Genomic DNA, 15173 nt, shown 5'->3' with positions numbered 1-15173 from the left:
TTGGATTACAGATCAAAAACATGGCCAGCTAAATTCAGTTTGGGTAACAGACAAGCATTAAATTTACACAATGTATTTAAGTGTCAAGATAAGTTATATCAGAAAGGAGGGGAATTAGCAGATTCCTATGGAAACAGACTCTGGGATGTTCTTATCTTCTTACTTAAGAATTTCTGCTGGGGCGTCTGGGTGTTTCAGTGGGTTAAAGCCTCTGCCTTTTGCTCAGGTCATGATCCCGGGATCCTGGGATCAAGCCCCTCATCGGGCTCTCTGCTCAGCGGGGCACCTGCTTCCCTTCCTCTCTCTCTGCCTGCCTCTCTGCCTACTTGTGATCTCTGTCTGTCAAATAAATAAAATCTTTTTTTTTTTTTTTTTTTTAAATTTCTGCCAGGGTGTCTGGGTGGTTCAGTTGTTTGAGTGGCGGTTCTTGATTTCAGCTCTGGTCATGATCTCAGGGTCCTGGGATTGAGCCCCCTGTCGGGCTCCCTGCTCAGCATGTAGTCTTGCTCGGGATTCTCTCTCCCTCTCTCTCTGTTCCTCCCCCTGTTCTCTCTCTCACTCTCTCTCTCTCAAATAAGTAAGTAAGTTTCTGCTAAAAGATAATAAAAACATTCCTGTGCTAATAATCACGTTGATTGCCCCAGCCGAGAGAAAGGGAACGAACTTGGATCCCCTCTGGTGACCTGAGATCTGGCCCTTGCTGCCCCTGTAATATTTTAGTCTCACCACAGTGTTTTTAGACTGTAGTCCAGGACCAGACTAATAAACTTACCTCTAGATGTGGTGGTTATGGAAACATCTGGTTCTCTGAGTGTCTCCAGGTGATGGCTGGGCACACCTTGTCTCATTCTCCTTCTCATTCTCTGTTCTTCCCCAAGTGCCAGGAGTGACAGTGCAGTGTCTGTTACGGGTAGCAACCAAGGCAGAGTGCAGGTCCACTTCCGTCATCTGACAACTGTAATCCTTTGGGCAACTCTGGGCCCAGCAGCAAACCACTTCCTCTGGAGTGCATGCCATTTATCTCTGACTCACAAATCCTCCTGTCCCCAGGAACTAGCTAACGTGCCCCTGAGGTCTGGCCAGCTCTCCCGCCTGCCAGGCAACACTGTAGAAGTGTGGGATGATTCACACCTACATCCAACCTCTGCACTCCAGGAGCTCTACCCACCCAACTGGGTCAAGCAGTCGCAAACCCCACCACGGCGGGCTTGGCTTGGGCCGCAAACAGGGCTCCCTACACCTCTGCAGAGGCTCCCAATTCCTCATCAGACAGAATTTGAAAATAAAGTGCTTTATTGCAGAGGATCACGAAGAGCTTCAGGGCAGCTGTCTGGGGACCGAGGTCCCCAGCTTTTGGAGCTTCTGTGAACGGGACAATTGGGACTTCATCACTTCAACTCCACAGACCGGAAGTACGGTTCAGGGGCGGGGGTGAGGGGCAGGAGAAGCACAAGGAGAGCTAGGATTGCCAGTCAGGCACCTCTCTTCCCAGCCCTGAGCTCGGTGCCTCGATAACATCAGCTTGGAGCATGAAGTGGGCCGTGGTGGGGTCGTTTCCACCACAGAACTGGCCCAGACCTGGGCTTCCCTGCCGCCAACCCAGTCCAGAGAACTGGTTTCCCAGTTCACCGTGGGGCACATCCTCTTGAACCCGTCCTGAGCCTAGCCCAAGCTGCACCATCTCCCAGGCCTGCACGTGCCTACCTACAACCTGGACAGGACAGACATGCTATACAAAGAGAGGGCCCTGAATAGTTTGACCTGTTCCCCGCCTGGAGCCATCCCTTGCCTTGGCCGCCTCAACCTTTCTGTCCACACTGGGCCCCGCAGATTGACTTCAGCCCTCCACCGCAGGTGTCCCCCAAAGGGAAGCTTGGAGCCTAGATTATCCTGCAAGGGGCACGCTCCTGGTCTGTGGTGGCTCCCAGCAGGGCTGGGGCAAGAGGGCCTTGTGCAGCCACCCAGAGTAAGGAGGAGTCCACTGACGAGGCTGGCTGCCAGCCTGAGTAGCACCTCAGGACCTGGACTTTCTGCCACCCGGCCGGGGAATCATTGTGTGCTGGGGAGCCCGGCCCTTACCTGTGCACAGAGCCCAGCTCAGGGGGAGAGGAGACAAAGTGCATGGCCAGGCTGGGACAGGCCTCCCAGCAGGCAGGGGAGGGCAAACGCCACCCCACCCCCACCCCCACCCCACCCCCGCCCGCCAGACTCCTGCTTCCTCAGGTACACCCTTCGAAGTCGGGGAGTGAGCTCCATCCCTTGCCCTGGCCCCTATACATCCCTCAGCCTTGTGCCCAACCCCCCATAGACCCCAGGGGTGCCGACCTGCCTGGGGTTCTCCGGCGCCTACCCAGGGGTGCAGGCAGAGGGCCGGGGTCTGCAGAGGCGGGTTCTCGGGCACAGCCCCCCCACCCCCCCGTCAGTACTCCTTGGCCTCCTGCAACTGGGCCAAGTACTCTTCCTCGGGCGGGTTGTCCGCACAGGCCCGGCCGTTGTTGGGGGGCCGCACCGTGTGGTAGCGGCTCCAGTCGCCCTTGCAGACGATCCAGGGCTCCCTGTCGAGCTTGAAGTGCAGCTCGGGCGAGAAGTCCGTGCTGATGAGGTCGGGGGCGCCGGCGCCCTTGCCCCGGGTCAGCAGCCGGTTGTCCGCGTCGTAGCAGCAGTGTTGCGCAGCCAGGGTGCTGCTTTCGTCCGACAGCATGGAGCGGAGGCAGAAGCGCGCCGTGGGCTGGTACACGTCCAGGCGCTCCCGCGGGCCGCTCGCGTCCTTCCAGCGGAAGCTGCGGCCTTGGCGCTCGTCCTGCAGGCTCACGGTGCTCGACGCGGCCTCCAGCGGGTACGAGCAGGGGCAGCTGGGCAGATCCTGCAGCACCTGACGCATGTACTGGGCCAGGAAGTCGCTCTTGCAGTTCAGCCACCTCTCGCAGCTGTCCACCTCTGCAGGGGGGAGGGGAGCTGGTCACCGGTGCGGAGGGAGTTGATCAAGGACCTAAGCCCGCCCGGAGAGGGAAGGCCCCACACCAGACCTGGGTGCCATAGGGCACCACCGCCCCCACCCCCGTGGGCACGCCCCCACCCTGACCTCCCCTGTGGACAGAGAAGGGCTACCGCACAGCCCCCTCCCCAGGAAACCTGAAGCCAGAGGCCACAGCTCAAAACGATGTTGGCCAAGGGGTTGTCCCTCTACGTGCTGGGTGGTGGGAAGGATCTGGGGTCTTGGGGAAAAAACTGGGAGGTGCTGGGGGCAGGCACCACTGTTTTAAGCACTTGGTAAGAAAGTGTTCCGCTGTCTTCACCATTGGTCCATTCTCGTTCTTACCTCCACCAGCTTCAGGCTTACCCTGCCTCTCTGTGCCCCCTGTGGCCCCTCTGTCTAGGTTGCCTCCTCTCTTCTCTTTCCCTTGAGAATGTGGCCACACAGAAAACATGGCTCCTTCCTCTTTGCTCCAGAATGTGGGGGCATGCCCTGCCACGTAGTGCTCAAGCTGGCCGTGTGTCTCTCCTCCTAAGGCCCGAGCTCCCTGAGGGCAGATCCCCGGCCCCGCACAGCGCCAGGCGCACCCCACCGGCTCAGGGAGCCCCACAGTAGTGAGCATGGGCCCCACCTGCAAGGGGCCTGTCGGCAGCTGCCACCCTCCTTGTGGGGTGCAAGGGACCCCAAGAGATGCAGATGCAGAATGTTCTAGTAAAAACAGCCTGTTCCCCTACACTGCTGGAAGGAGCAGTTCTGGAGTTCTGGTCCCTGCCCTGTTTCTGACAGCACCCCTTCCCACACAGAGGCTGCCTTCCCACCCAGAGCCTGTCTTCCCACACAGAGCCCCCAGAGTGACTGAGAGTGGAAGCCAGAATATCCCATCACATCCCACAGCCAGGCAGAGTATGCCCCCCAGAACTCCAAGTTCTGTGGCTCCCATCAGGACCTTCTTCCCAACAGGAATGTCAGGCTGGGGAAGGTCAATGGCCTGGCTAGGGGAACTGAGAAAGGCCGAGGTCCCTTTGCCAGATAGGGTCATCTTCCAGCTGGAACGTGTAGCCTGCCTCCATGGATGGAGGTGAGATTCCTGTCTGCAGTGATGCTCGACACTCCCGGAAAGCTTCTCCCCAAACCCCTGGGAGCAGGGCCTAGCTCCTCACTGACCTGGGCCGAGCATGTCTAGGGCATTGTGGGCCGGGCGCTGCCACCCCTCACTGGGGAAGCCCAAGGACTCTTTGTCCTCGGTGCCTTTGGGAGGAGAGGCGGCCAGGCTGGTGGGACCCTGGGGCACCTCCGTGCTCCCTGTGGGGGAGGCCCAGCCCTCACTAGGCTCTCAGTGCCCACAGCATCCAGGTTAGGCCTGGGCCGAGGCCAGGCCACTGCGTCTCTGAGCCCCATGCCTCCCTTCTCCAGGCCCCGTCCTCAGACAAGGCGCCTGCGGCCAGGGGATCACCAGTGTGTAACAGCTGCCTCTGCCGTCCCCGGCCCTGGGGCTCGAATCACCATGACAAGGGGGCAGGCAGTAGGCTCAGGGCCTGGTGGTGGTGTAGGCACGGTTGCAGGGCTGAATCCTCCTCTGGCTGGGAGACCAGGGCCTCCACTACTCTGGACGCTCAGAGTCCGAGTCAAGGCAAGGAGCCAGGGGTGAATGAGCACCAGGGGAGCACCAGGGCCCATCACCAAAACACATCCCTTCCTCGGGAGCACGCTGCTCTTGCCAGGGTTTCCGGCCTAAGGGACGAAGCATGGGCTGGATTCCAGCCCCCACCGGTCCCTCAGCTGGGCACCCCCATAGAGCAGACCTTTGTGCAAACCACGTCAGTCAGAACCACCGCTGACAAGATCACCCTGGCACTGGGATATATATATTTTTTTATTTTTAAAGCTATTTTGACAGAGAGAGGGGGGAGGGGTCACAAGTCGGCAGAGAGAGAAGGGGAAGCAGGCTCCCTGCTTAGCAGAGAGCCCAATGCGGGGCTCGATCCTAGGACCCTGGGATCATGACCTGAGCCGAAGGCAGAGCCTTTAACCCACTGAGCCACCCAGGTGCCCCCTGGCACTGGGATACTAAGGAAGATCCTGACTTCCCACGCTGGGGACCCAGCCCTGGTCTGAGGAATCCGACGTCCACCAAGACAGGCTGTGCAGGACTGGGACCCGGGGGCGGGGGGGGGGTGTCTCTGTGGAACCCCCAAAGTCCTGACATAATACTGACAAAACCCGCTTTCTCCTCACTTCCCAGGCAGGTCTGAGCAGGCGGGCACCAGGAGCTGAAGGACAATTCATGGAAGATGAGCTGGAAAGCCTGAAGTTTCTGCCAGTTTACATTATTTTGGTTTACATTATTTTGGTTTTAGTTCTCAGCACGGCACCTCCCTCCAAGGACCAAATGCCAGGGCTCTGGGGAGAATGGCTGCGACGGTGCATGAAATAGGTCTGCGCCCAGGGAAGCCCAGACTGAAGCATAAAACATAAAAACGGCCATTATGGAGGTCTGGCCAGGGCTGAGGGGGCATTTTCTGGATGGTCTGGGCTGTTAGGTGGTTTTCTGATAAAAACAGCCACTATTTAGTTTACTACATGCAGGCACTTTAAGTGTATTAACTCACTTAATACCCTCTACACCCAGTCTTACTTAGTGAGGGTTGTGTCATTCTCCATTTTAGAGAGGAAGGAAAAGAGGCACAGAGAGGTTAAGTAACTTGCCCAAGGTCACTTAGCTGGAAAGCGGCAGAGCCAGGATGCAAACTGCACAGTCTGAAACTGAAGTCAGTTTTGAGTGGTGGGGTTTAAAATGTTTCCCAACATTGGGAACTGTTGGCAACTGACAGATATGAATATATATAAAATTACAAATGTCCGCTTTGCTAAGGGGGGTCTCAGGGCTGTTGTGGAGGTCAAATATTTGGGAAAAAAAGAAAACCCAAATTTTGCCAGCTACGGGTAATGTTGCTATTTAGGGGATGATGGTGTTTGTACAGGCCTAGCTCCTGGTCTCCTCCGCGGCCCCTGCTCGGGAAGCTCTCAGGCCTCTCTCTAGCCCCGTTTCCACTCAGGACCTCCAGAAGCCACAGCTGGGAATGCCAAGATGGGGGTGCTCACCATAGCCGTCCGGCTCCTTGAAGGCCCAGTCCCCAGGGGCCAGCCAGCCCTGCTCCTGGCTGCCTGTGGCCCCACTGAACCCAGACTCCTCCTCGTCATACTCTTTGTCATACTCTTCGTAATCACTGGCCTCCTGGTCCTCACTCTCGCCGAACTCTGCAAGGTAATCCTCCTCCTCCTCTTCCTCCTTCTCCTCCTCCTCCTCTTTGTCTTCATCCCCTGGGCCTCTGCCCTTGAGATCGGTCTTCCCCTCCTTGCCCTCCAGGATGCCCCAGAACAGGGGCCAGAAGAGCTCCTTGACAGGGAGCCAGCTCGAGGCCCCCTGGGGCCAGTGATGGCCGGGCTCGGCCAGGAGGTCCATCTCCACCTGGGCCTGGGGCTCCTCCACCACCTCAGTGGTCACCTGCAGAGGGACAGATACAGGCAGGCAGGTAAAGGAGAGCTCAGAGCAAGACACCAAGGATAGGACCGATGACGACAGGGGCAGAGGTCCTCCCTTCCCTTCAAACCAGCTCGTTTTCTTCACCAAACTTCCTGGCCTCCCAGGGCACGTGGGGTCACAATTTAAGACTCAGCTGTGCATCGCAATCCCCCAGGTATCAAGACCCCCGACCCAACCCTAGACCTGTGTTTAACTACCTGACATGGGGCCAGGCGCGGCGACTTTAACATTGTGCCAGGATAGAGACCCACTCTTTAAGATGCGCTGGCTGGTGGGGCGCCTGGGTGGCTCAGTGGGTTAAAGCCTCTGCCTTCGGCTCAGGTCATGGTCTCAGGGTCCTGGGATCGAGCCCCCCATCGGGCTCTCTGCTCAGCAGGGAGCCTGCTTCCTCCTCTCTCTCTGCCTGCCCCTCTGACTACTTGTGATCTCTATCAAATAAGTAAATAAAATCTTAAAAAAAAAAAAAAAAAAAAGATGCACTGGCTGGGAATTATGGCTCCAGTGGCCTGTGGGCGCCCAGCCCAGCCATAGGGGCCGCTAACACCCTGGGGGCTCACTGTGGGACTGGAAAATAACTGCAAAGATAGCAAACTCCCATAGTGTCCCTGGGTGGGGAGGCTTGGGGAGGGGGACAAAAGGGGAGCAAAGGGGGTTCCCTCACTCACCCCACGGTGGACAGGAAATAAGGAACAGGAAATCATTTATGTGAAAGGGAACTTGAAAAACATTATTTTTGGCTATTACAGAATAATATGAGGGGCACCTTGGGTTGTCTGCCTTCGGTTCAGGTCATGATCCCAGGATCCTGGGACTGAGCCCTGCATGGGCTGGGGCGGGGGAGGGGGAGGCAGGCTGTGGGCCTCCCTGTTGAGCCTGCTTCCCCCTCCCTCTCTTGGTGTGTGCTCTGTCTCTAAAATAAATAAATTAGGGCGCCTGGGTGGCTCAGTGGGTTAAGCCGCTGCCTTCGGCTCAGGTCATGATCTCAGGGTCCTGGGATCGAGTCCCGCATCGGGCTCTCTGCTCAGCAGGGAGTCTGCTTCCTCCTCTCTCTCTCTCTGCCTGCCTCTCCGTCTACTTGTGATTTCTCTCTGTCAAATAAATAAATAAAATCTTTAAAAAATAAATAAATAAATAAAATAAATTAATTAATTAAATATTTTTTAAAAAGCATTAGATTCTATGTTTTTTTGTGGACTTTTTTTATATATAAATATAAAGGTTTTATTTATTTATTTGAGAGAGAGTGAGAGAGAGCATGAGAGGGGAGAATGTCAGAGGGAGGAGCAGACTCCCCGTGGAGCTGGGAGCCTGAGGCAGGACTCGATCCCGGGACTCCAGGATGGTGACCTGGGCTGAAGGCAGTCACTTAACCAACTGAGCCACCCCGGTGCCCTCTCTTTTGATGGAAGTGTTTTGCAAACTGTAGATGCTGCACAAAATGCAGAACTACTACCGTCAGGAGGGTGCCTGGGTGGCTCAGTGGGTTAAGCCTCTGCCTTCAGTTCAGGTCATGATCCCAGGGTCCTAGGATTGAGCCCTGCTCCGCGGGGAGCCTGCTTCCTCCTCTCTCTCTGCCTGCCTCTCTGCCTATTTGTGATCTCTGTCAAATAAATAAATAAAATCTTAAAAAAAATTCTGGCTGCTTAGGTCTAAATCCCCAGATAGCCTGACTTCTGACCTTGGGGACCATGACAGGGACGTAACCTCTATGAGCATCCTTATCTGTAAAATGGGGACTAGTGATGGGAAAGAGCTGGTTTCCAGCAGGTGCTCAGAATGTGCATTTCCAGGCTCTTCAATCTCTCCACTCCCTGGTGCACAGGTGGACCTGATGATAACCAAGGCCACAGAAAGCCCTGGCTAAACATCCCAGCCACACATGCCACCCTTCTCGAGCTGCTCTCGGGCCCCCTGCCCCGTGTTTCAGACCCAGGAAACCCCAGGAGTGGAGTGGAGTGGAGTAGAGGGCGGACACCCGTCTTAGTTCAGGTTTCTTCAGAAGCCAAACCTGACACAAAAATTCAAGGGCAAGTCGTTCCTTTGGAAGGTGATCCCAGGAGACAGGAGCAGGGAGTCGGGGCGTGAGTCCGGCATGGGAAGCAGCTAATTCAGAAATGCTCCCTCAGGTTAGTGACCACGGTGACAAGTGGAACTCAGTCCCATCGGGTGCCTCAGCTACTCCTCCCAGAGTGGGGAGCTGGGCTGCGTACCTACCAGCCCTGCCAGTCACTGGTTGAGGGATCCCGGAGGGAGGAGAGGGTTTGCTCCCTGGGCGCCTCAGGCTGGCCATGACAGCTCAGAGCAGGCCCTAGTGGCAGTGACAGCCGTCTGGCCGCCAGACACTGGCAACTGGAGGAAAGGCCAGGGCCCCGCCCTGCAAGTGCTGTTGCAGCAGAGATGTGGTCCCCACAGAAGAACCCAGGCAGGAGGGGACGACGGCCTGAGAGTGAAGAGCGCAGGCCCAGAGGAGGGAGCCTGTGGGCCTGGGGCACCGTCCCACATACGGCTGGGGAGCTCAGTCAGCACTTCCATCCCGGGTGTCCTCCAGCCAGGTGCCTGGCATCAAGGACTGGACCGCAGGAGCCGGGGCACCAAGAAGCACATACTTTCCTGCAGGTTGGCTTTCCTTGGTTGGGGTGTGCCCCACTTCCTAGCCTGGTCCCTGAGTGAGTGTGACCCCAGCATATGTGTGATGCCGTATGTGTGATGCTCAGACAGCACATCTTCCCTCCAGGGCCTGGGTTAGGCCCTTGATGTGCCTTCTGTCACCCCAGCTAGACTGCAGGCAAGACTTTTTGTCTGCTTTGTTCCTGCTGTAGCCTGTGCCTAGCGCAGTGCCTGGTACACAGGAGGAGCTCGATAAATCACTGCCTAGCTGCATGAACATGAGCAACCGAGAGGGGTGACTGTGACTCTCTCCGTGTGACTGAGGAGCCTACGGGGAGTCTCAGACCGGGCCAGGGACTGACGTGAGGTCGCCGAGGTTACAGCACTGGAGCTCGGGTTCAAACGCAGCTCTGTCTGATCTCCGCGCCCGTGCCTCGATGCACACACACGTGTGTGGACACGCACTCACGACTACCCCCTTGCACAACCACCTCTGCATTCACGGAGCCCTCCCATTTTCGCCATCTCGCTGGCAGCCAACCTGGGCAGTGACGGGTGGAGGTTGGAGACCACACGGCCTGGGTTCCAGTCCCAACTTGTACATCTACAAGCTGTGTGACTTCGGGCGGGTTAACTTCCTCTGCCTTAAATACTGCCTCCATCAATTAAGGCAACAGCAGTCTCTGTCTTGCATGGTTGTTGGGTTAAAATGAGGGCTGCCTCAAACAAGGACAATGTGCAGTGAGCCTCACCTAGAGGTGGTGACAGATGGTGTCGAGAGAGAGAGGACCCCTCTTGCCAGGCCCTGCCAGCTCTTTACATCTTAGCTGGTCTGAAGTCCCCAGCACCACTCCCTATGCAGAAACTCTGGGGGGGGGGGGGTGATCCCATGGCCTGAATTCTGAGGCTCAGCACATTTAAGAACACCTGTCCTATCCCACAGGACCAGCTTCCCCATCTGCTACCCTTGCACAGGGAGTTTCACACAGGCACAAATACCCAAGTCCATGCTTTGGGGCAATGATGTCAACATCTATGCCCCTCCCCCCATTCTCTCTCTCTCTCTCTCTCTCACACACACACACACACACACACACACGCATTCTATTCTTCCCTTTCTCCCTCAACCAGCTTTCCAGTAGTTCCAAACTCTGAGCTGGAAGAATGGTCAGGAGGGAGAGCATTGGTCAAAGTCAAGGTCCAAGGAGGTAACCAGCTGCTGGGGGAGGCTGAGGGCGAAGCCACAGGCTTGGCATCACACATAGGCTGGGGTCACACTCACTCAGGGACCAGGCTAGGAAGTGGGGCACACCCCAACCAAGGAAAGCCAACCTGCAGGAAAGTATGTGCTTCTTGGTGCCCCGGCTCCTGCGGTCCAGTCCTTGAGGCCAGGCACCTGGCTGGAGGACACCCGGGACGGAAGTGCTGACTGAGCTCCCCAGCCGTATGTGGGACGGTGCCCCAGGCCCACAGGCTCCCTCCTCTGGGCCTGCGCTCTTCTGTGGGGACCACATCCCCGCTGCAACAGCAGGACCGCCTGCGGCTCCGCCCAGGGGGGACCCTTCCTGCGGGGCAGTCCTTGCAGCCTGGAGGAGCTGTCCTCTCTCTCTCTCCTCTCCTCCTAGTTCTCATCTCCATCACCCTCCTGTGACCCCAAGTCCTCAACTCTGTTTCCCCCACCCCCGGGTCTTCCCTTGGCTGCCCAGGAGGTGGTGGGTGCCAGGGCAAGGTGTCCAGGGGTCCCAGAGTTAAGCCAAGCTGGGTTTCAATCCCGGCTCCCCGCTTACCAGCTGCAGAACTGTGGGTTAGTGATTAGACCCACTGTCCGTCTCCTTAACCCTAAAATGAGGAAAACAAGGCAAGGAACGCGAGAGGCTAGGCACAGTGGCTGTGTGGGTGGTGGTGTGAGCTGAGCTAGAGCAGAAGATACCCAAGGGAGAGAGCTCTGCTGTTCCTTGCTCTCCTAGCCCCCAACATATCCTTGTAACGACGATGCCACACACGTGAGCCATGCTTTCTCACCTAGCAGGCTAGCCACCAGAACGGGCTCTCTTACTCCCAGTTGACTGTGAGGATAAACCGAGGCTCAGCAACAGGCCTGCCCAGAGAGAGGGTGGCACGTTTTGTTCCTGATGCTGATGATTTCGAGACTTTTCAAGACTTCAGATGAGCAGGCTAAGGGCCCCTGGAATAGCTCTTGAAATGACAGCCCTGGCTCCCAAGCTCTGTTAGGCTTACCGGCTCTGTGCCTTGATTTTTCCCTCTGGAAAATGGGAATAACACCCATGTCAGCATGGTGTGACAATGAAATAACAGCACATAAAGCACTTCGCACGGACTCTGCAAGGCCCAGAGAAGGCTCGCATCCCCTCAGTCATCCTGTCATCCTGTCATCCTTCAGCTGCTTCTTCAAAGTCTTTGGAGCTGTCAGTTATTCCTGCCATAATCACCTGTGGCCCTAGAACACCAATCTGCCTTATCTCGGTGAGGTTTCTTAGCTAACGCCTTGATATAGAACAGCTTTAACACATATTACACAGACTTCTGAGGCAGTGTTTGAGCTAGACGGGATCCCGGAGAAGCCTCAGTCCCCTATTTCAAATAGGAGATCATGGGTGAGTCATACATGAGTTAATGACCCACTGGGACCAGAACCCCAGGACCTGGGCTCCAAGCTCTGTTTTTCCTTTGTGGCACTAATTTTCTCTAACATGCATTTGAGGATTCTGACAGGCCCTATTCTAGGGCTGGGGATAGGACTTTGGCTCTGAAATAACTCATCCTCTAGGCTAGTCTTAGGGGAAGATATGGCAAACATATAAAAAAAATTATTACAATAAAAAACCGTAAGTACTAAAATAGAAAACGCCAAATGAGTAGGAAAAAAACAAGTCAATTAATTGTAGGACCACTGTCATCTCTAGGAGGTGGCACTGGCCAGAGGCTGTTCAGTTCCTCCAGATTTGTCTACAGCAGTGGTTGCCAACAGAGGTGGCCGGGGGAGGGGTGTCCCTCAGGAAACACTGGGCAATGTCTGGTTCTGTCCAGGAGTGGGTGCTGTAGATATCTAGTGGGTCAAGGCCAGGGATGCTGCTAACATGCTACAGTGAACAACAAAGAATTATACAACTCAAAATGGCAGGAGTGTGGACGTTGAGGGGCTCTGGTCTATAAGATGTACTCTGAACAAGGGGCAAAAATTGGAAATTGGAGGCAAAAAGTCTTGGATATTACAATGGTTTGTAACATACCAAAGTGCCATAGTACATAAACAGCATATTTACAGTATTAAAATTTCAGAGGAAAAGGCACTTTGGAGGAAAAATATCTAAAAGTCTCCTTAGGAGGGCAGCATTGAAAAAAAGGCAGATAAACACCAGTCCATAGAGACCCCAAGTACAGGCCAGGCCCTTGCTTCCCACGGGCCTCTGGAGGGCCTCAGCATCCTGGGCACTACTGGCCCCCAAGCTGTGGTACCTCTCACGGTCCAGTCTCCCCCACCCGGCTGGGTGTCTCTCGGTGTCCTCATACGGAAAATGGTTAGAACTACTCTGTCCTCCTCCTCAAATAATATCTACATGGGAGGAGCCCAGACCCCCTGCCACACCAGCCTGCATATCCCGGAATAAATCTGGAGGGTTTTGACCCCATGGGGATGAGCGCCCACTACAGTCCACGGAGGAATGGCTGGACCGCTGGCCCCTGGTGCAAAGAGGCAAGTTTTGGCAGACCGTATTCCTCTCCATGTCTAAACCACCCTTTTCCAACTCGCTCCTCTGTTTTCAGTCTCATCCCCAAAGCGCACGCACAGGCACGCTCAGAAAGTGCCCTCCGCCCGTCCGGTCTTAGCGACCTCTTCTGCTCTTCCAAGCACATAGTAATACCAAGGACCCTGGCTGATCTTACTCCCCTGCAAGTTGAAAGACTCCACTCCCTGCCTCTTCTCATCTCAGTTCACACCCAAAGAGAATAAAATCCTTTGCAGGTCTGATTTGAGGATGCACTGGCCAGTCGAACCCCAGTAACTCGGCGCCGCGTTCCCCTCCCATCGTTCCAGCTCCTCTCGGAGCGCTCCCCTGGATGGGGGGCTGCAGGAGAGGTTCGCTCAGGGCTACGCAGCCGCGGGCGGGAGAGGCCAGGCTGTCCCACGGGGTCCGGGTTCCCACGCTCAGCCCAACAGTGGAGTCTCTCCCCCTCTGGCCCGCCGCCCGGCCGGGATCCCGCAGGTCCCGCGCACCTGGCCCCCGCCCGGCGCCCGCCCTCGGAGGTCGCCGCTCGCGCCCCGGCCCTGCCGCTCACCTCCTCCAGCCTCGAGGGGCTCCGGGACCGCGGCCTCCTCTGGGGGAGCGCCCGGCTCGCGGCCAGCAGCGCCACCAGCAGCACCAGGCCGAGGAGGAGCCCCGCGCGGCCGGGCAGCCGAGGCATGGTCTCCCTCCCCGCGCAGCTCCGCACCGCCCCTCCGCGCCTCGCGAGCGTCTCCCGCGCGTCCGACCCTTCGCGCCCCGCCTCTCCTCCTGCTGGTGGAGCGGGAGCGCGCAGATCGCAGGAGCGCGGTGGTGCAGCGCTTTTCTAGGGTCAGCGCCCGGGACCTCCTCGGCCCTTCCCACAAGGGCGGCTCCTCGGCGCACGCGGACAGTCTCGGCCGGGAGGGAGACTCCCTTTGGTCTGGCCGCCTCCTGCCCATCGTACCCGCCGCTGTTGCCGCCCTAGCCCCAGGCGAATTCCTGGCCGGGGGACGTCGCGGCGGGCCAGACGGTCGGCTCGCTCCAGCCCCGCGCTCCCGCTCCTGCGGGTCGCCCACCGGCGGGCGCGCCGACGGCACAGGGACACGCGGACCGCCTGGGCCGGGGGTGGGGCGACGCGCCGAAGCCCCGCGCGGGCGCCCTCAGCTCTTGGGCAGGTGTTTATTTACACCCCGAGGTCGGTCTGCTTGGGGAGGAAGGCCAGGAAGTCTTTTCCCCAAGGCTCCCCCAGCTCCTCTGCTGGAGGAGCGGCCCGGAGAAACACCTGCCGCCGTGCGCCCCATGTCCTCAGGATGTTCTCAGAGCGCTTCAAAAACCCGGAGAGACTTGAGACTCAGATGTGAGGATAAGTCCCAGAAGGACAGCCAGCAGCTAGACACGTCTGAGGTCGTGGTCGGAAGATGGTGCCATGCTACTGGGTGTCACCTAGTTTAATCCCGGATAAAACAATGGGATCACCACTCCCTCTATCGAGACATTCGTGTGTGTGTTTCCTCACCTGTAGGGTACGCTGGTCATGAAATGAAAAGATCAGGAACTCCTAGGGGCAATGAGAGTTCTTGTGGCATGTGGGGTCTATGAGGGAATGTAGGCACAGTGACACAAGGTGGGACAGGTCAGTGAGGAGCTGTCAGAAGACACTAGGAAGATGGCCACTCCGGGGCCACAAAAGCTACCTGGTTTCAAGGCCGGGATAACAGATCCTGGGGGTGCTGGGGAGGAGGGCCAGGAAACCCGCCATTGGGGTAAAACTTGGGATCTGAGTTTAGCCAAAGTAAAACTCGGTGGGGCCCCGGGCACAGTGCTGTGAAACCACTCCTGTCTGCAACAGCACAGCCCACGACTCCGCGGCGATTTCAATAGTGCGGCCAGAGTTTACAACGCGGGTTTGGAGTTTGCCACAGGGTTTTGAATCCTGCCTCTACCATTTACTAAGAAGTTACTATTGGGCAAGGTCTTGGACCTCTTGGTGCTTTTCTCACTTATAAAAGTGTGTGTTTGTGTGGGTGGGGGAGTACCTACCTCACAGATGCACATAAGAATCTATTTTAAAGATTTTCTTTAGGATGAAGTTGCCATTTTTTGGTCCAAGGGGTCAAATATTGGCAATTTCATGTGGTTCAACCTAGTAAGATGCTTGGAACACAGTAAACACTCAAATGTTAGCCAAAAGAAACTGGCCTTTGAGCACGTTCTACACCATATGGCTCTTTCTAGACGAAAGGTGAGGCTACCTGGTTCTTTAGTTTTTTAGATTTCTTTTTCACACACAACCTATTTTCTTTTCATCAAATTTCCGCCCCTT

At 56.6% G+C, this 15173-nt stretch overlaps 1 protein-coding gene across 1 annotated transcript; it reads right to left on the bottom strand.

The window, feature by feature from the left end:
• Positions 1–1276: 1276 nt before the first annotated feature.
• Positions 1277–13735, bottom strand: ISM2 (isthmin 2). The gene is made up of 3 exons (XM_032344813.1): positions 13425–13735; positions 6077–6479; positions 1277–2937 (listed from the first exon to the last, which is right to left on the bottom strand). Exons 1-3 carry the CDS (start codon positions 13548–13550, stop codon positions 2420–2422), a joined length of 1047 nt encoding a protein of 348 aa, XP_032200704.1. The 5' UTR covers positions 13551–13735; the 3' UTR covers positions 1277–2419.
• Positions 13736–15173: the final 1438 nt, after the last annotated feature.

This window comes from Mustela erminea, chromosome 5 (genome assembly GCF_009829155.1).
Source record: "Mustela erminea isolate mMusErm1 chromosome 5, mMusErm1.Pri, whole genome shotgun sequence".
Classification (NCBI taxonomy): domain Eukaryota; kingdom Metazoa; phylum Chordata; class Mammalia; order Carnivora; family Mustelidae; genus Mustela; species Mustela erminea.
Note: the sequence above shows the minus strand (reverse complement) of the source record. Positions and strands in the feature narration are given on the sequence as shown.